Here is a 21,173-nt window from a genome sequence, read left to right as displayed (position 1 = left end):
CACACACACACCACACATTAAACAAATCATACAGCTAAAATGCACCTATATTTTACACCAGTTACACCATCCACACTTGCAGTTTTACATTCTCATAGCAGTCAAGGTTTCCTTTTCATCATTTTTTACTTGGACACTAACATTTATAGCATTTGTTTCAATTCTACTCTTCAATGTATAAATATCATTCCATATAAATCTCTAAAACACTCAATTCTAGCAATTTCTCATTTCATTTTCATCTCAAATCATTTCGTCATTTTTATTTTTAATTCCATTTATTCTGCTGAGGTTCCTTGTTTAGCCCTCTTCACTCATTTTCAAAACTATTTCCATCAAAATTGCTCTGTAGTTTTCTACTTCTGTTAATCCTAACCGTTCACATTCTTTTCTTTAACTATATTCTTTGTAATTCTCTTTCTCTATATACACATTATACAAACTTTCCCTCATGCTTATTTTTTGCAGCAATCATTCTCTTATACGCATTTTTCTCATCTAGACACTCTTTTACTTTATCATTCTACCGAGCATCCTTTTTCATACATCCTATCAGTGAACATTTTGGTGATACTCTGTAGCATAACTCTTTTAACTCTGTCCAAGCAGCTTCCATTTGCACTTCTTTACCTCCACTTTCCATTCGTACTGTTGGAAGATTAATCTATCTTCTAATCCTTTTTTTACACAAGACTTATACTTTCTGTTCCTGCAGTCCTTCTGTAGTTTCTTTCACATCTTTTTCTATGTCCATTTTCGCCAAGACCCCATTAAAAAATTACCCTTTTATACTTCACTAATTCTCTCAACCTTTCATCATATTCAGATTAGCTATGCTTCTAGATTTATTTATTCTAGATTCCCTTTCCATGCATACAGACTAATGATTAAAACACATTTTAACGATTGATCTAATGAACAGTTACTCATTAGACCATCACCATTCTCTTTCATTCTTGGATCTATAAATGGCTCAAACTCTTGTTCTCTACTTTCTTGTCTCATTCCCACCCATCAATTTATTTTACCTAGCAGAATAATTTTCTTCTCCTGGAATTTACTTCAGAATGGTGTGTATTTTTCCAAAGCTCAATTCCAATTCTTCCAATAATACCATTCACTGAAAATATACAACTAAAGTATTATCAACTTATAAATTCTTACATTCATATATACCCATAATAACCTAGATGTTACCAATTCATATGCTGACATAGATCTTTTTTTCACTTTCATTCATAATCTTCACTGCTCTACATATACTCAACTCCACTCCAGAAGATTAGTCCAGATATTCACCTCTACCACCCATTATGGCTTTGTTCAATCAAGACTTTCACATAACAGTTTTTAGTAAGACAGAGAAAACGTAGACTAGATTAGTAGCCATAGCTGTATTTGTGCTTCATGCAGCATTCCCTGCTAACAACAAGAGCAGTACTGGCTAGTTCTGGCACATTTTGGTCAATATGCAACAAGTGCAATCGAAGGCCAGCTTTATCCCAAGCATGCCTCCGTTATTTTATGCAAGCTAGATCTCTAATCTATTTCTAATCTTAGAAAATACAATCAGCTTTATATTTATTCTTCAAATGCTTGCATTTTATTCCAATTTTTGTACAGGCAGATTCTACATACAGCAGTCTTTTTAAGACAACCACTACATACAATAGCTTTTAAAAGCCAAGTGTTTAGTGCATTAAGCCCATTAAATCTACAACTGTTCACATATATGAGCACTGGAGCCCTCAGTATTTACTAAAGCAATCTATTTACAGATATCTGTAGACACAGCTGCATAAAAAATGTAGGCACTCCCGATCATTGTATGTTTCAATGAACCCCTAAGTGAACAGAAGCCATCACATGGTACAGAGTTAAACAGGTCAGCTTTCTGCAAATTTAAATGCATACTTACTATTTTTGTATGCTTGTTTACAGATTCAAAGTAAGGAAAAAAGTGAATACGGCAGATGCAAGAATTTGGCCACTCTTCCAGACAGTAATTTGTAACACCTTTTTTTAACAGAAACTAACAGTTTCCAAACATTTCCTGTAGTGTGCTAAGAGCTTTTCTATTCTTGCTTTGGACCCCTCCTCCAGCTCTTCTAGGAAATGTTCTTAGGTCTCCTTGACAGAGGTAAAATCAGTTTTAGCTTGAGAATTATGATTACTAATACCAAAATGGGCTCTTGTTCCTTTTTTGCCCACCAAAATGTCTTTGCCTGCCAGTGAATATTGTGCACGGATTACATCCACTTATTTTGGCTATCTTTTTCGCCCACCAAATGGGTTAGGGTTATCAATCAATGGTTGGCAGTTACCTTTGCAAATTTATGTAACCACACCATAATCACAAGGATATTGCATCAATCAATTACATCCACAGTGGGCAAAAACCTTTTGGACATGAGATTTTAACATTACAGGTAGTCCTCCACTTACGACGGTAACTGGGACCAGAATTTCCATCGCTAAACAATGCAGTCATAAAGCATGTCACGTGACTGCATCGCTTAATGATGGCAATATCGGCACTCCCTGTTGCCGCTGTTAACTGAATTCCACCGATTGTTAGCAGAGGACCCATCCCAATCCAAGCCATTCTGGGCGTGGTCCCTCCCAGCCCCAAGCCTTGATAAAGGTAAGGGACTGCTTCCTCTTCAACTCCCCCCACCTGCCTATCCCCACATCTCTGCCCTTTTGGCCACCCTGCATCCTGTCTTCTGGGGCAGCAAGCAGCCCCAGAACTGCACAGCTCTGGGGCTGCTTGCCACGCTGCGGCTCAGGGGCTTCTTGGCACACTGCGGCTCTGGGGCTGCAAGAAGCCTGAACCACAGCATAGCATGAAGCTGCCCCTGGAAGCCTTAGCCGCCTTAGCCGCCCCAGCCCAGCAGCGCGGCGTGAAGCCGCAGTGCCCTGGGAACCCCCAGCAATGCAACGCGAAGCCGCCATGCAGCGCAAAGCCCCAGCCACCCCAGCCCAGTCTCTGCCACAGTAACCCTCACCACCCAGCACTCCAAGGTCCCTGCCACCCTGCACTCTGCTGTCCCAGCTGATCTTTGCTGTCTTCTTGCTCCCACTGCTGACTCTGCTGCCCCACCTTGGCCCTTTGCGAGACAGCTGCTGGCCATGTGAGGCCATCTTCTCCAGGTCTCATGAGGTAACTGCCATGAGCAACCTTGGGAAGAAAGCCTTGTGCAACCAACAGGCTGAGCATGCTTGGTCAGAAGCGGGAGCAAGAAGATGGTGAAGGCCAGCTAGGGTGGCAGAGGCTGTGGAGTGCAGTGGGCCAAAAGGGGGAGGATGGAGGAGGAGATAGGTGGGGGGGAGTTGAAGCATCCCTGCAGTCGTAAATGCGGGCAGGCTGCCAAGTGCCTGAATTTTGATCATGTGATTGCAGGGGCGCTACAACGGCTGTAACTTCAGGGACCGGTTGTAAGTCCCTTTGTTTAGCACTGCTGTAACTTCAGTCGCTGAACAAATGTTTGTAAGTCAAGGACTACCTGTAATGGTGGACAAAAAAAGGAACAAGAGCCCAAAATGTTTCACTGAGCAATACTAGCATTGTCCCAAGACACACTGAATAAAATGCTGGAAAATATAGGAACTTTTGTCTTACCCAGCACAGTTTTTCTGATGTTCTTAAGGTAATCTCTACTCTGTTCAAAGATAACCTTTGTCACTTTTCTGTTAAGCTCTATACTGAGCTCTAAGCAAACAGTTATTTTTTAAGAATACAAAGAAAAAACTGCACAGAATTAAACATTAAGGTAGAAAGTAATTATGACCAAGGTTAATGCCAAGATGCATTTTCTATTTCTATCCAAAACAGTATTTTCTGCTATTTTTGTCTCATAACATGAAGAAATTCCTGAGAAACATGGCAAATTGCTGTGAACTTTCCTGTGAACATCAACAATAGTGAGATGTACAAATATAATGAAGTTGCAGAATGTCATAATAAATGAATTATTCAAACTGCAGAACATACAAACTGCAGGCAAGAGTTTCACTTTGAAACTGGCAAGAATGGAAAATGAATAGTCCTAGCTGAGACAGAAGAACATGACTTGGATATACTGTCCCTCTGAGCCATAATCATGATATAATGATATGTGTAGTAAGCCCAGATTTATTAAAAAGGAAGAACCTAGGTCAGACCTAAACTTGAGCCCATACCCCCCTTACTCCTCTTTCCCAAATTATAGGTTATGAAGGTAATCTTGTTTCAAACAATTCAAAACTTAAGATTAATCAGTTTAGCGTTCAAAGAGAACAATGAAACAAAACAAAATCTCCCAATTACCTTTCATATGTTCTAGTGATTATAAGGATTACAAGAATCCAAGGTTCTCTGCTACTTATGCCTGTGTTAATAAGCTACAGTTTATTCTCGTGGTTGAATGTGATGAGCACCTAGTGCAATTTGTACTGCTTCACTGACTTTTCTTAGATTTTAATTTATCACCAATGTAACTGAGACAGCAGGAATCTGGTGTCCCTGAACATTTCCTTTGGCACTTTTCAGTTTCTATGACTCAATTGTCTTTATTCATTTTTTTTAACTCTTTTAATTTTGGGGAAAACATATTTTTAAAAAATTAAATGAAAAACTGCCATCCTGCAAAACACTTCCCCGTATCATAATTTTATTTAACAGAACATCTTCAGGTCCAGTAGGTTTCCTTAAAATATATGGAGTATGTTCGCACAAAGAGTATTTTGGGAGCTGAGCAACATATAAATGGTAACAATAAATAAATGTGCATAAATAAATAAAATTAAAGCGGTAGATGGCTTTATGTGGAAATGTGCCCACATGCCAAGAAAAAAGACAAAGGTAAGTCAGGGTGATGGATAGCTTTCTGGGGGGGATAAAGCTTGTCAGTTTGACATCAAAGAAATGGGTGTTTTATGACTGCTCAGAGTTGCCATGGTGATCATTCCATAAGACTACCTACAATATGCTGAAAATAATCCACTAACCTGAAAGGTTACCTATCCTTAACTTAAAGTCTGATCACTCTCACACACACAGCTCTTGAATAGAGCAAAAATATTAAGATTTGTGGTGCCTTAAATACGAATATTTATTATGACATAAGATTTTATGGACTGCAATCTACAAAAACTTACGCAGTAATAAATTTGCTAGTTCTTAAAGTGTCACGAGTTCTTTATTTTTGCTGGAATAGACTAAGACATGATCCCTGTAGAATATGACAGCATTTACTACCAAGAACTGAAGTGGGATTCCAGGAAATGTAAGGATTTCAGTGTTGATGGGCCTTAATCAGTGACTGATTCTTTCTGATGTTATAGAACCAGCTTTCTGACTGTGTCCCCTAAGTACAAAGTATTATGTTTATCCCCTCCTTTTCTAACAGCAGAGCAGCACAGGCAACTGAATCTAACCATATTTGGCTGTAATACTGATAGAATTCTTGAAAGCTGAAGCCATTTTGGTTTTGTAAAATCAAGGATGAGAAGGGTATTACAATTTTTTCCAAACTTCTCTAAGACTGTATTATGTCCTATGAAGCATCACAGCTATTTTGCTGGATAAAATCAAAAGTCTATAAAGTCTTTAATAGCTAAATACACTAGGACACACAGTGAATGATACAGTAAAGCATAATTTAGCAGTATGAAATTAGAATTAACTAGTATGAAATATGGAACATTTAATATTGAGAAAGCTATTTTCCACCATCATTATTTTATTCTCTTTTTTAAATAAACCTATAACAGTTGCTGCCACTACAATATTTGCTAACAATGAATTCCATTACTTGTAGTTGAAGGAGAATTTCCCTGGCTGTATCCAGACCTAATGCCAATGTATTTCAAAGCCATCTCAAACCATTAATCAGAGTTGGACTTATTGATTATGGGCTTTAATGGAACTAAATTCAAAAGGCCAGAACTTAAGAAAAGATGTAATATAATTACAATGGAAAATAACAAATACAGACAGAGATGCTAAGATGTTTTGCATAAATACTGAAAATGTAAGCTGATAAACTTAAGTATGACTTCTTCTGGGAACAACCAGGAACATCTATTTAGCCACTAGAGGGAGGTAAGATATTCACGACTTAATTGGTATTTATGAAGCATGTATTATGAAGTACATTATAATTACTTTAAAAGAAAGATTGAACAAGCTTGCCTGAATGTTGACACAAAGTAGCATTATACTAATTCCAAGTATTATGTTTATGGTATGATTGTTTTGTTTCAAATAAACACATTCAATATATTCAGTATAACGATGCTGGGATTTTCTGAAAATGGAAACACCGAGCAAAATTTCTACCATATATATTAAATACTTGGTCAGATTTAGGTAACAGAAAAAGATATAGAAATTATTTATACTGAGAAAACACTTGCTGTTGCTGTCTATAACAACTTCTCTGTGAGACAGCACTGTTCAGTTCACCAAAGATCTGAACAGATTTTCCAGCTAATACCATTCTATCACTCCCACTACAACGCCTTCATTTCCAGATGTGCCCATGTTTATTATAAAGGAACTATTCAAAGATTTCCCCTCTTGTACTACAGAGCATGCCAGTAATTTAACTGGGTAGTCACAGCAAAACACTGACTGTCGAATGAAATGTTTCTTTCATAAGGAAATGCTGCAAGTCTAAAAACAATTCAATTGTTTATTCCTGATGAATGATATAAGCACTTGGACTGCGACTGCAACTGTTGCCTGTTCCTATTTTATTGTCAAAAACCCAGGGCAGGATATCACATTTTGAATGAGAACACTTCAATATCCATGACCTTTCTACAAGCAAAAAGGCAAAGGGAAAAAAACACCTCCTAGACAACATTTGCACCAGATGCTTTTGATGCTTTAGGCTTTGTATTTGCTGCTATTTCCTATAGTCTGCAGATATTCTGATGTCTGAATTGGGAGCAGAATCAATGACCTTTATGCAGACCATACACAAATGCATACTATTACTCAATGGCTACCTTCACATCTTTTATAATTCAGTGCTTCACAACGCCACTTGAGTAGAATGTTGACACAAGGGATTATTCAGTCTGAGAAATCAGTTTATAATTAGACAAGAGTCATATCTTCCAAGCCTGAAAACTACAAGTTCAAAGGCCCAAATCCCTTACACTAAAAGGCACAGAAGAGATCACAAGTGAGAAACTACTCAGAGTCCCTTAATAGGACAGTTATGTTCAGGTGTCCTTTTTCCAGAAGTCCACAGATGTTGGGACAAGCAGCATCAGCTGACTACAGATTCAGATGGGCACAATACCAAGCCCATTGCTTAGCAGGCAATCCGCTGAACTACATCCATTTTACTAGCACAAAGCTTTAAGATAAATGCTTCTTGTATCACTTGGTCCCTAATCTTGAGTTCATGTTCAGTTAAAAGTCCATATGTCAATTTTCATCACAGAAGGCCAGAAGAGAAAAACATAAATGGCAATTACTCAGAACATGTCAATATTCCAGAAGAATCCCCCTCTTGGCACGGCTATTGTATTATTTGGGACAGGCTGAACTTCTAACAAACTTTGTTTGGTTTCTTTTAACAAAACTCCTCTGATCTTATTTATGGGATGACATTTTCTTAAGAATAAACCTGTTAAAACCTGTTCCCAGCAGATGGTGACCATTATCAGACTCTGGGGGGGGCTGGGGGAAACGGTCCTGTTTGAGCACACAAAGCAGCAATGTTCAGATTTATTGTGAAATGGTTCACTGGTCACAAAAAACACCATTTATATAGTCATTTGGTGAATAAGCCTATTCAATGGATAAGACTTGGTTTCGCCTTGGACAAGTCATAATGACATCTGTGCACCTGTTATGTGTATGGACAACATCTTCAAACTGTGGGAAGGTTGAAGCAGATGGACTAAGAAGCCAAAAGGAAAAAAAGAGAAACAAAATATCTACACTTCCACTTCATTACAGGACATAGAACCTTTAATTAATTAATTAATTCTTTATAACCAGGACATATACAGATTCATCTATCCCACTATCCATTCTTACAGGAACACATATTTACCAAGGCTTGTTTTACTCCTTAGTACAATACAAAAAACAAACAAAATGCCTCTCACGCACAAATTCTGTTTAATAATGTTCTATTATAGTCACTACTACCAACCTTAACAGTTTTTTCTATTTGTTGATAGATGCAGCAAGACTAAATCTGGAAGTTTATTATGGTATTTCTGTTACATTTTGCTCTGCAGAATCACTGAGTAACGATAATGAGACTAGGGAGGAAGGTGATAGTCTATTTGTTAAGATTGTTTTCCTGTTCAGTACTACACAGCACACTTTTGGCTGGAAAGGAATGCAGTCCTTAAAATACTTGCAGGGAAAAAGAAGCCATTTTAAAGTGGACTGTGAGCCTGGGGCCAAAACAATGTGGAATTGAAAGTACCATTTATCTGGCCAACTGCAATAAAGAGATCAGAGGGGCAATTTTGCTAAAACAGATAGATACAGGGTATTTTTCTTTTCTTTCCACTGCTGTAATGCAAACTAATAAGGGTATATGCTGATCATAAGATTCAACTCAGAAAGAGATCACTTCATCTTGAACTCAAGCTCAAGGCTACATGTTTCATCTCAGGGTTTGCTCAGAGAGAAGACTTGTATTTCTATTTGATTAAAATAAGAATTTGTTTTTACGGAGTGATATATGTAGCAATATTAGACTGTGGAGGATAAACATTCCCCAATTTCAGAGAAACATATGTAGGGTTTTTGGAGCTGAAATTCTTTATATTCTGCAAGAAGGGTGTGCATAACATTGTTTCTTGGGAACACAGGACTGCGTGGTATGTGCAGGAATTTATTGCTCTTAAAATCCTATAAAATTTCAGAAGGATTGAGGGGTTTTGTGCAAACAGAGTCTTTACAAATTTTGGCAGTGATTAAAAAAGCATTCATTAATCCTCCCTATTTTGGATATGTAGTATTGATTGATGCCTTTGAACTGTGGTGCTGGAGAAAACTCTTAAGAGTCCCCTGGACTGCTAGGAGGTCAAACCAGTCAATCTTAAAGGAAATCAACCCTGATTGCTCATTGGAAGGATTGATAATGAAGCTCAAACTCAGATACTTTGGTCACCTAATGCGAAGAGAGGACTCTTTGGAAAAGACCCTGATGCTGGGAAAGATTGAAGACAAAAGGAGAAGGAGACGGCAGAGGATGAGATGGTTAGATAGCATCACTGAAGCAATGAGCATGAAACTGAGCAAACTCAGGGAGGCAGTGAAGGACAGGAAGGCCTGGTGCAATATGGTTCATGGGGTCACGAAGAGTCGGACACAACTTAACGACTGAACAACAACAATGTACACTGTTAATGAATCACTGGTGTGGGCATCTGTTGGTTTTAGATAGAATTAAGTTCCATTTGCTTAAGATGATTTATTGGGATTTATAAGAAGATGTTTTGATTTTTGAATGGTTTCGAAAGAAACAAAACAGTCCACAACTAATAAGCATTTTCAATTGGAGACAGCCCCCAAACATTCCACTGGTTTCCTATGGTCTCTTAAAAAAACACCCTGATGGATTGTAATAGACACTTATCGACATTGTTCAGTATATACAACCAAAAGAATCCTTTATTGTCACCATTCACTGTCAGTCACTAGTTGACTCTAATTCTCTTCTGTCCCCTCACTTCTATCTCACCACATCCTGTAATGTTATGGAGAAATGAAACAATTTTACAGAAAAATGAAGCACAGCACCTACATGATTCTGAGATGAACAGAAAGTAGACCTGCCAGTCACAGTTGATTCCACTCATCTCTTTCCAATTCAATTACAGAAGAATGATACATTTTTTTGCAGCTATAGCATCTGCATTTTGGAAGTGGTCAAAATGTCAAATCATTCACAAAGGCTTGCAAGTTACTTTGTTCGTCAAGGGGATCCTACCTCATCATTAAGTAACCAATTCTGCTCAGAATATGGGATTTAATAGAGGCTAACCCTACTAATTTGGTGTGCCTGAGGTAACAGAAATTGCTATGAGCTAGTAATTTTTATTACCTTGCTTACAAAGGGGAATTAACAAATCCAGTCAGAATTTTTAAAATGTTAGGATATTGCAAGATTAAAGGCATTAAGTGTATTCAAGAGTTCAAAGCAGCTAATCCAACAAAGATCCATATGGGCGCCAGAAATTAGACTGATCAATTAACCAAAGAAAGTGGAAAAGAATTAACTCCTTGAAATTTAGAAGTAAAAGCTGCTTCAGAAAATAACTTTGTTCCTTTCAGCATTAAAAAAGGAATTGAATATTATACAATACTTGATGAGTAATAACAGTATTCTTTCAACTTGCCTCTATTATGCCGTACTGCTGTGCAAAGCTTTGAACAAGTACTTTGTTTTGTTTGAAACTTTGGCAAAATGAAGCAACTCTTTTAAAGCTGCTTCACCAAATAAACATGGTCCTCTTATACTCAACAGCGAAGTGAAGCTTTGGTCAGCTTCAGAGCCCTTCTCAGCATTTATGGTGCAGAAGACAACTGAGCTTTTTTTGCCCAGGCCTCTCAGGCTGGGCAGCTGCATATCAGCTAATGCTATGGGGAAAAAATGGAGAGTCTTCTTCTCCCCTCACACTGGCTACTTCAAAGAGAATCACAAGGTCTCATTATTTCACTGAGGTGAATCAGGGTGCCTCCATGGCCTGAATCACTTCATCAAAGCAGATCTATCACTTTACAAGCACCTATTATGCAGTTTATGGACCCTAACTATTTGATCTCAGGGGTCTTCCTGTTTTAAAATTCCATGAATGCTGCATAAGGCAAGTTGAATAACATATAAGACAGCAAATCTGAATAGGAGATTTTATTCCTTTTGAGAAGTGGGTTACCTAGAAATCAGGCTGATGTGTGAAGTTTCTTATGGTGCTCTCATCTTACACTCAAATTCAGTCAGTTCTACAGTGAAGCCTCTGAAGTTGTTCAAGATTAACACCTCTCCCACTTGCCTGTAATTCATTCCATCTGAAAACTTCAGAGCACCTTAGTACATAAATGTAAATAGCTTAAAAGGGAAGGAGGAAAACCATTTCTTTACATCTTGGAAATCACAAACATATTCTTCTTGCCTGCTAATGGCAATTTTCAGTAGTACCTGTAAATAAAAGCTTCAAGCTGTAAGGTAACACCCATCTGGCTTTCTATGAACAGCATGGAAAATATTTCTGGTCAAGTAAAAGGACAATGAAACAACTCCTGCACACAAATTGAAAATGAAGCTCCAGTAGCTATACTTCAGATTGTGTTTTGAAATTCAAAAGAATGAAAACAGACTGAGTGAAATCTCTTGCTGCCAGTTTTTGCTGAAGCATAATGAGACAAGTGTGCCAAGAAGCCTTTATGTAACACAATATAAAGTAACCATCACTTCTGAATTTTCTCGGTTTAGAAATTGTACAGCCAGACAAGCTTTATGTTTTTAATAAATTTTCAAGTTGACAAATTCATATATTTCATGTATAAGCCTCACAACCCTAATGCAATCAGTCACTCTAAAAAAGACTCTTACTTTTTATTGCCAGAATAATAAGTGTGTCCTCAAGTTCTCACCTGGATAACCTCTCCACTGGAAGCTATAAGATCTGTAGGGATGGTGACTCTGAAGGTGCGACCTACTACAGCAGAGCTGTCTGGAATCCCCACCACTGCCGGCGCACTCTCACGGAGGTCCGAAAGCACCAAATGCATGGAGGCTTCTAACTGATGTTCCCAGTCCCGTACAACTTCTGAAGCTTCACTGGGCCAATGGCACTTAGCAGAAGTAATCACTGTCAGAACCAGCAAAGTCCTCCCCAATACTGGGGTTAGTTGTACAAATCCAGGATTCATTATAACTGCACGTACCAAGTATACTGTTCTAGCCAGGAAAAAAGGCCCAGAGTCAACAACCTATATAAAGTTGCTTAATCAAAAGGTCTTCACACCAGATTCATTGTTGTCAGTCTTGACGCCTGAAAGAAGAACATAAACTTGATTAGCAAGTGAAGATAATTCATTAAAGCTTTCTTTGATTCATTTTATCAACTAACTAGTACATGAAATCTTTTTCCAGTTAAGTTAAGCAGCCTGCATTAGGTCCTTGCTTTTTAAATTTTGCAGCTGTGATTGAGCACAGATGGATGTCCAATGTAGGATAGAACAGATCTTTCTCACCTATACTTTTTTATTCAACTTGTATCCTGCTCTTAAAGGAACTCCCAGAGGTTTTCATTTAGATTTTTAATCAGGTCCATGTCACCTTAGTTTTAGCAGTTTCAGTATCAGAAGTTCCCAGGATATTTACTGTTTCCTCCCTCCACGAATACCCTTAATGAATCATGATAATCTAAATAAAGGAAAAAATGAATTGAGAAGTTATCATGGAGCCAGATGACCTTTCAAGAAAACAAAAGTGCACTTGTGCAAGAATTTTACATTTTAGTTATCAGACTGAAAGATCATTTGTAGTGAAAGACAGAATTATTCCCACTATTCTGAGTTTTTTCCACATTTTACTTGAAAACCGTCAAATCACAATCTGGACAGCTGGAGAGACTTTTTATGTGACCTTTCTTCCTTGTGGGGCAAAGTTCTATGTAAGACATTCTATAATCATTAAGCCACTATGTTGTATTGTAGAACTACATATGTTTATTTTGACAAATATGTATAGCACAGGTCCCTCTGAAAAACTAAAGACTTCCTGTTGGATTTATGACAAAAGTCTGGCCACATTTACACATAATGAACTTTCTATAAAAGGAGTGATGGCAATACTGCTTCTGAAACACAGTCCTCAAATCCTCACTCTGCATGCCACAGTCATGAACTGCATAACCACAAATTACTACTAAGTAACCTCTGACCAGGAAGTGTCTTAAAATTGGCTATCCTCCCACTTTCCTTTTAGTACTGCAGTAATTCCAAATAAGTATGGGTATTTAAAATGCAGTGTAACTAACAGATAATAACTACATGTTATTATAAACAGAAATGCACAGTGTAACACAGAGATTAATACATAGCTCTACAGTATTTGGTATACTATTTGTGGCTGCTTTTAATCAATTTTAAAACACTCATGTAAAATACAAGGTTCAGAACAATTCACATATGTAAATTATAAATTAGACTAACATTTGCACTGATAAGTCATTAAAATCCAAACTTTCAACACCACCAAACAACTCGTTTCTTGAAGTTTATCTATAGCAGTGATGTCAGTACTTCACATAAAAATCCCTCATAAGACACATCACCCCAACGAATTTGAAGAAGTTGGTCCTATGTGTGGATGGTGTCAAAGTAACCTTTGGGCCAATGTGGAAGAATAACTTATGGCTTAGATTTCAAAAATGTATTCCAGTGTACAAGCAAGCATCTGAGCCAAAGTTTCAGATTCCATGTGAATTTTAATGGACACTATTTAATATTTTCTTCTGTTATTGGAAAGGGGATGGTTATTATCTTGAAAGGTTCTGTTTAAAAAGAACAGTAAATAACAAGCTTCATAAAACCACTGGTTGAAAAGTAGTGAGTAATATTGAGAAAGTACCATTTTCTGGGCACTATCAGGCAATGTAAAATGTAAACATGACTACTGTTGAAAGTATCCACTGACTCCTCCTCCAGCAGTATGGTTAGGCACAATTAACCAGAGAGCACACACTCTCTGGGTACTTAGTTCCACTACCAAACTGCTCTGTCAGGCAATTGTTAAAATGTTTAATTGGAACCTGTCTCCAGTAACTTGTATTCATTATTCCATGTGCTGCTCTGGAATGAGAGAGAACAGGTCTTGATCTTCTATGCACCTTCCTTTTGGGTTTTTGAAGTGTGGTGTTCAGAACTAGAAACAATACTCAAGGTATAAACTGTCCAAGGCAGAATAAGGTAGAACTGCTACTTCCCGCGATTTGCATTACAGTTCTCTGATACAGATTAAAATTCCTTTTGTCTTTTTTGCAGCCACATCAAATTTTTGGCTCATATTCAGTTTTCAGTTAACTATTATTCCAATATCTTTTTCATAAGTACCTTATCAAGCCAGGTATCCCCATCCTATACTTGTACATTTGATTCTTCTTTCCTCAGTCTCTGTTTTGTCTTTACACTTATCTCTGTTAAATTTCATTCTGTTATTTTCAGCCAATTGTCTACTCCAGCAGGATAATTTTGAATTTTATTCTTATCTTTTAGACAATTAGCTATCTAACCCAATGTTATATTATCTGCAAACCTGGCAACCATTCCTTCTGCCTCCTCATCCAAGTCATTCAGGCCCTAAACCTTGTGGCACTTCAATCAATAAATAGCTCCAACTTGATAAGGAACAACTGATGAGCACTTTTTGGCCCTATACCCATAATATGCTTAACAGAGCTGCCACTAACTCAGTCAGATCTCATTAACATCCACATCCACAGTAACTGGTCATCTACAGATATGGTAAGCATTCTACCACCCTCCTCATCCAAGGCATTACTTAAAATATTGAAGAATGGAGGATCCAAGTGTTAGCCCTTCGAGGCAGTTCAGACAAGACACACAACCAGGAGTACCAGCTCTATCTTTATTGTAGGGTTACATTAACAGAATCTTGCAAGACAGAAAGTATTTCTCCTCCCTTTTCCTTTTACTCTCCGGAAAACTAGGGAGGGTCCCTTCTGAACTGTTTCCCATGCCCTCCCTCCTTTTGTGGACTGAGATATCTTTTACATGCCAGTTGTTTAGTCTGTGGCTCTCCCTCCTGTCTCCCAAGGTCATTCCCACATACCAATACACCAGGACTGGCACCCAACTTGATACTTCTCCCCAGTTTGAAGATCCACCAATGAGTACCCTTGGAGTATGATTTCTGAGCTAGCTATAATATTCACTTAAATCCATGCCATCTAGCTCATACTTAACTAGCTAGCTAACCAACATGTCAGCGTATTTAGGGGGATTAGCTGCATTCAGAAGTACTCTGCAGATGGCAGTATAAGCTTAAAAAACTGTGCTTCCTAAAAAAGTGCTTCCTATCTGCAGCACTTGGAGTCAGTGGACATGAGCCAATGTGTTCATGATTAAGCACTGTATATGACTGAAGCTTGTATGGTCATTTCTCAAGAAAACAGTAACATCTAGAAAAAATAAATTAAACTCTATATAGGATGGAGATGTGCATACAATAAAACATATTTTATTCTGAGCTCAGATCATTTAAAATGAGTAACATACTAACAAAACAAAATTTGAGATAGTTTACTGTTTTACTTTAAGAAACAATGCAAACTCAAAACAAGCTTTTTTTGCTTTCGTCCTAGAGTCACAAACTAGAAATAATAGGCCATGCTGACTGCTATCCACTACTAAACCTATAAAAAATTAACTAGGGGGATTATTTTAAAAACTTTTTTTTCCCATTTTACATGGGAGATAAAGAAATTGTGAAAGTACATATTTTATAGGCTGTCTACACCAAGAACCACTGATCTGAGCTTAACAATGGATTCCCTTCAGTGTAGCTCATAACTGAACAATAACGAAAATATACTTCTTTGATTTTTGGTGTAGCACACATGTACAGAGCATTCTTCTATCATTTAGCAACCTGTTTGCAAAGTTAAGTAGCATTTTACAAAATGAAAGTCTTAAAGTGGAGGAATATTATAATGCATATACAGAGTTATAGTTTTGCATTTGGCAATCTGAAAAAGAAAGCAAATCCAATGCAGAACACAGAAGGATAACAACAATACATTGTGGTACATGTATTCTGATTTCCTCATAGCAAAGAATTTTCAAACAGTAATAATTTTACCTACTGGACAGTTAATATGTGCTTTATATGTTCTCGCTTATCCCAATCCCTCCTTCTCCCATCAACTAGCTTCAACCAATGGCAGCAAGGATGAAATCTGTGCCTGCTGTTTTGCTGATAATGTACTCTCCAAGTTTTCCTCATTTGGAGCATTTAAAAGAAAAGTCAGCTGTGAGATGCCACAATACATGAAATAATCAGCTTGGAACAAATCTCCAGAATTTGAAATGTTTTGTTCCAGACTCAAAGCGGCTGTTCTAAACTTGGACTGTTTTTGCACATTTCTAATTCAGGATCCAAACACCAGATCAAACCAATTACATTGGTACCCCCACAAACCTTTGGTGTGGATAAGGTGAACAACAAGGTGGCTGATAGTGAAGCCCCATGTAACTAACTAAATAATTAATATGCAGTTGGAGCCATGGATTACCCGAAGAATTTTCAAGAGCCAAATAAATTCTAAATCATGTGTGCAAATGGTTTTATGTGAAATAAACAGACCACAGATCAAACAATAAAGCAATTGTTGAACTTCTATTTTTCTGCTCTATTAGGAATTTACCCCAAGGAGTAATTTCATGACCATGAATCAAGAGCAGGAAAAAACAAAAACTAGTAAAAGTTTTGAGGCTCCAAGAACATCCCAAACTGTGGCAGGGTAAGATACCCTGACTGATACAGTTCTAAATTAGTCTCAAGGTTAAGCATTTCCCTCCCACTCCCCATTTGCCAAAACAATGCAAAGCACCACATAAATGCCAAGAAATGTCCTAACTAAGACACCTGAGAGCAGGCATGTTTGCCCTCTGGTGAAAATATTTAAAGGGCAGATCTATTAGCAATAAAGGAAGCTGTTGGGGGTTGCTGGACATTGCTGGTGTTGCATTTCTGCTAGAGTCACTGTGTAAATTCAGGTACAGTTGGGGGAAGACATTGCAACTGAGGCCCAGCAGAAGAGAGATCTGCAAAGTGGACTGACTGGTGGAAAAGACTGCTGTATTTAGAAAAGACAAAGTGGGAGTCAGTGAAGAAAGTTTGACCAAGGTGCTAAAATTCCAAGTTCAGGGAAGAGTTATTTTTTCCTCTTTCCCTCTTTCTCTGTAGGCTAAAAACAAGATGAGAATTAAAAGTACTGAAGCTATCCAATCAAGTGAGAATCAAAATTGTGATAAGGAACACATGTATAGATCAGGGAAGGAGAAAGTGAGATAATTAAGAAAGTATAAAAAGCTCTGCATAGAAATGTGTGGATAGCTTATTAAGCTAAGGCTTTAAAAAAAGCACTTTTTTTAAACTTAAAAAGCACTGAAACAATAAACATCACTGTAGTTTAGAGAACAGCATGTGTATGTCTGGCAAGTTCCTGCCTATTTTCCTACCCTTCAACACATGTATGCTTTGATCAAGCTAATCCACAGCTCACTGGATTAAAGAAGGAAAAATATTGGAAAACAAGTTAGGGAAAGTATACAGAGCATTAGTTAATGTGCTATGTATGTTTCTGATTTCCTCTCCTGTTACACCTGTGTAAGTATGCATATATGTGTACTGGGAGACAAAAAGCGGGGCGCATACACTCCACTCTGGATCATGTAACCTAGAGGAAGGGGGCTCAGAATGGAGCAGTTAGCAGTATTCCAAACTTGCCCAACTGCCTTTCCCACAAAGATGGACTGGGGATTTTTTTCTGGCCTTTTTTTCCTTTACAGTCCAATCCATTTTTTAAAACTTGACACGATTTTAGCTGGCTTCTCCCACCACACCAAATTTGGTCCCATTCTGTTCTGTTGTTGAGGAGTTATGTTACTGATAAATTATATAAAGGGGCTCAGGACTTCATTTATTTTCTTCATTCTATTAGACAGGGAAGAATAAAATGGGAAAGTAGCAAAATTTTGGAAATTCCAGAAAAACACTACACCTGCCAAAATAATTTTAAATTTACATTTAAAAATTAAGAATAGCAGGAAGGAATGTTTGTTTCTGCAGGCATCTGCATAAACATTCAGTTAAAATTCACAGATAGGAGAAGAAAGCAGCAGCTAGAAAGTACCTTTTTTGTCTCAATGTCCCCTGCCTAGATGAAAGAAAAATGTTTTTAAAAAATCTAAGTACTCTGGTTGTGGGCATCTTTATAACTACCGTATTCAAAGCAAATAAGTTGGCCCTCCTTGATACTGAAAGGACATTTGAAAATCAGTGGAGTGGGTTTCCTGGATACTCTGCCAGGTGCCTCTGAAATTCCTAACAGACCAAATGCCTTAGATACTGAAGAATGAACAAGGTACACAGCAGGTTGGCAGGTCCAAGCAACAGCTTGCTAGCCCCACTTCATAAGCAGATTTTACAAAGGTTGGAAAGAATCAACTTTGGATAATAAAGTACTCACTCTATCTGGAAAGGGAGAATTTCTTATGGCAGGCTTTAATAAATCATTCTTGTAATACTCTTATATTCACAATTCAGTATCCAATTTGGTTTGAGAGCAAGTATCCATTCGTTCAATTTATTAATAATGAGGATTATACTTTAATTGGAAAAATATGCTGGGAGAGTGCTCTATTGCTTTTTGTCAGAAATACATATGAAAACATATAACATTGGTACAAGATACTATATTTTTAAGGGATGACTGAAAATAGCAACAGAATGACTATTGGCATGAGACCAATCATTTAAAGGAAAAGCCTTAAAGCAGCTCCTTCCAAATTATGTAAAACCTTTCCCACTTCCTAGCACTCAATAACTTTATACACAAGCCATCAATTGCAAGCAGGAATTACTTAAAAGGCCTTCAAAGAAAGCCTGTTCCTAGCCCCAACAATCTCATTCTTCCTGTGTAAATTTTAATATATATTGTCCAAGATATGCCATTGAAGTCTTTACTGTACAAACTCACTCAGTGATGCCAATTATTTCTCCCAAAGCTAGACTTTCCTTGGACCTGTTTCTGAATTCAAGAACTGTGAGCTTCTCTTACAGATGACTGTGTCTTTTTGTTGCAAATTTCTCCTTTCTCTAAATTATCTTCTCTCAATACTCATTAAGAAAAAAAATCAAAATCTTTATATCAAAGTTCTTCAAATTGGAAGCTGTTCATAGTGACTCCCTGGAATGTTTCAGGATTAAGGTACTATGCAAATATTAGTCTAACTAATCACATTTTTAGGTATGTAACTAAGAAAAAGGGCAGAAGATAACGAATGCTCAAAATGAAAAACATACATTACTACAGACACTTCTGGTAAAACTGAAAGACTTAACAGAGAAGTAAAGCCACAATTTGGTCCAAAGTTTTATACTTCACTCTCTCCTTTCAATACACACACACACACACACAGAGAGAGCTTCCAAACAGAAGGGTTGTTTGGTAGCTGAGCAAGTGGATTTCAACCGAACATGAATACCAAACTTCACCTCTTTAAATCAGGATTTTTCTTTACAATTATTTTGTCAGCCTGTTTTTATAATGTATTACTCTAAATGTGGAGAGAGCTGGTCCATAGAATTGCTGAGAATCGGACACAATTGAACGGATAGCATCATCATTATCACCCTTTCATTTTAATTTTAATGCTACAATTTCTACTATTCCATGCTTTCCCTCTATAATCAACAGTATTTGACTGTTCCTTACACTTCCTCTGCATATGCTTTTTGTATATGATTTTATCATTTTTAATATTGTTAGCCATCCAGAGTCATGTAGTTGAGATAAATCTACTAAATAAATAAATATTGCAGAATAACCGAAGCAAGGACCTGATTTCTAACAACACTGCTTATATTGCCTCGTCATAGATATGAGGACACTATGAAGCAATGAAACCAAGTGGTAGAAAAGGAATTGTGAATAGGTTGAGCAACACCATGAAGACAAGCAAAACTTTCAATTTTTCTATTTATGAAGCTATAAGGACATTCTCAAAAGTAGAAAAAAATTAATTCAAGGAAATTATTTAAGAGTAATAAAACAAGGATTGCATTGCTTTTCCATATGATGTTATGTTAAGTTACTTCTATAACTATAGATGTATTTGCTATAAATTCCTTGCACAAAACAAACGTTCACAAACTCTGGGATGCTTTGACCTCAGAAAATAAATAAATTTCCGTGGATCCTAATATTAATCATCATCACTACCACCACCAAGATATAACTGGGGACTGGAAGAATTAAACTTTCTTCCAATTGTGTGTTTTCTGAACTAGGCAATTCTGTATGCAAGCCATCAAGGCTGAGCATGAAAAGCCAGAGCCCTGTTGAAACTTTCTCCTGGCTTTGGGCAAGCTGGCTATCTCTTCTAGTCTCTGATCAATCCTTTTACTTGTTACAGTAACAGTCTCTGCTACTGGGCTGGCCCCAAACTTCCAAGATCTCTTAAGCCTCCGTTGCCCACCCATCAAGATTACTGCCACTTTCTTTTTTCCCCTAACGGCCTTCTTCTTTTTCCCACCATCAAAGCAGCAGCTAAGAGCCCTAAATTGCAAGTGATCTCCATGGCACCCCCGAATCTATGGGATGCTGACACTCTAGAATAAAATGTGAAAAACCTGAATGCCCATTCTGCTTCTCTTTGTACCACAACAATCTCTGTCTGAACCTGAGTGGTGGGTGCTAAAGATTTTGAAAGTCCAAGCCTTGCCCCTAACAGAGGCTACTTCTGTGACAACCAAAATGGCAGACAATAGGACAACTGGTTTGTACAGGCAGAATGGGACCATGGTCTAGCAGTGCTCCAGCTTTGCCCATACAAGCCCAAACTAATTTGCAACCCAACCTCCAACTTCCTCATTACTCCCCAGGGGATTGTAAGCCATAGTCTCAGAACATCTGGTGTATAGCATTATCTTGCTGGTAACATCCTGAGTGGTGCTGCAAAAAGGTGCTAAGTATTCAGGAACGTCTCATTGCAACTAACTGAAAATAATGTAAAATGAGCCACATATGAATATAGTTTTAGAGATTCCTCTAATTCTCAGATGAATCTTGGATATATTCCCTGAAATCTGGATTGATTACCACAAAGTAGTAATTTATAAAATCATATTAATATGATTTAATATATTTGATGCACTTTCTGCCCTCAAAAATTCTGTTGATACTCCCCCCGCCCCAACACTTCAGATAAATGTTAAATTGCAATGGGGACAAAATATTGTTGCCAGAATCCAAAGGCACATCACTCTATACTACTCTTTAAGACTGTTCCTGCAGTATGATCAGAACCACCATAATATGGGCCTTCTCTGCCATGGCCCCCACCCTATGGAATACCCTTCCCCCAGAGGTGAGGCAGGCCCCTACTCTCTTAA

The 21,173-nt window shown here is 37.6% G+C and overlaps 1 protein-coding gene across 4 annotated transcripts in view; it reads right to left on the bottom strand.

Annotated features, from left to right (window-relative positions):
• Nucleotides 1–21,173, bottom strand: part of DAG1 (dystroglycan 1) — a 94,368-nt gene that overhangs the window by 32,826 nt on the left and 40,369 nt on the right. For all 4 annotated transcript variants that reach the window (XM_088133972.1, XM_088133974.1, XM_088133971.1 and 1 more), the window contains one exon: nt 11,621–12,021. In XM_088133972.1, coding sequence (XP_087990098.1) covers nt 11,621–11,899 — 279 coding nt within the window. In that variant the 5' untranslated portion in view covers nt 11,900–12,021. The remainder of the gene's footprint in view (nt 1–11,620; nt 12,022–21,173) is intronic.

This window comes from Python bivittatus, unplaced genomic scaffold (genome assembly GCF_059951505.1).
Source record: "Python bivittatus isolate LINGU-HERP-01145 unplaced genomic scaffold, Pbiv_v1 ctg000080_np1212, whole genome shotgun sequence".
In the NCBI taxonomy this organism is placed as follows: domain Eukaryota; kingdom Metazoa; phylum Chordata; class Lepidosauria; order Squamata; family Pythonidae; genus Python; species Python bivittatus.
The sequence above is the reverse complement of the archived record's forward strand: the minus strand, read 5'-3'. Positions and strand labels throughout refer to the sequence as shown.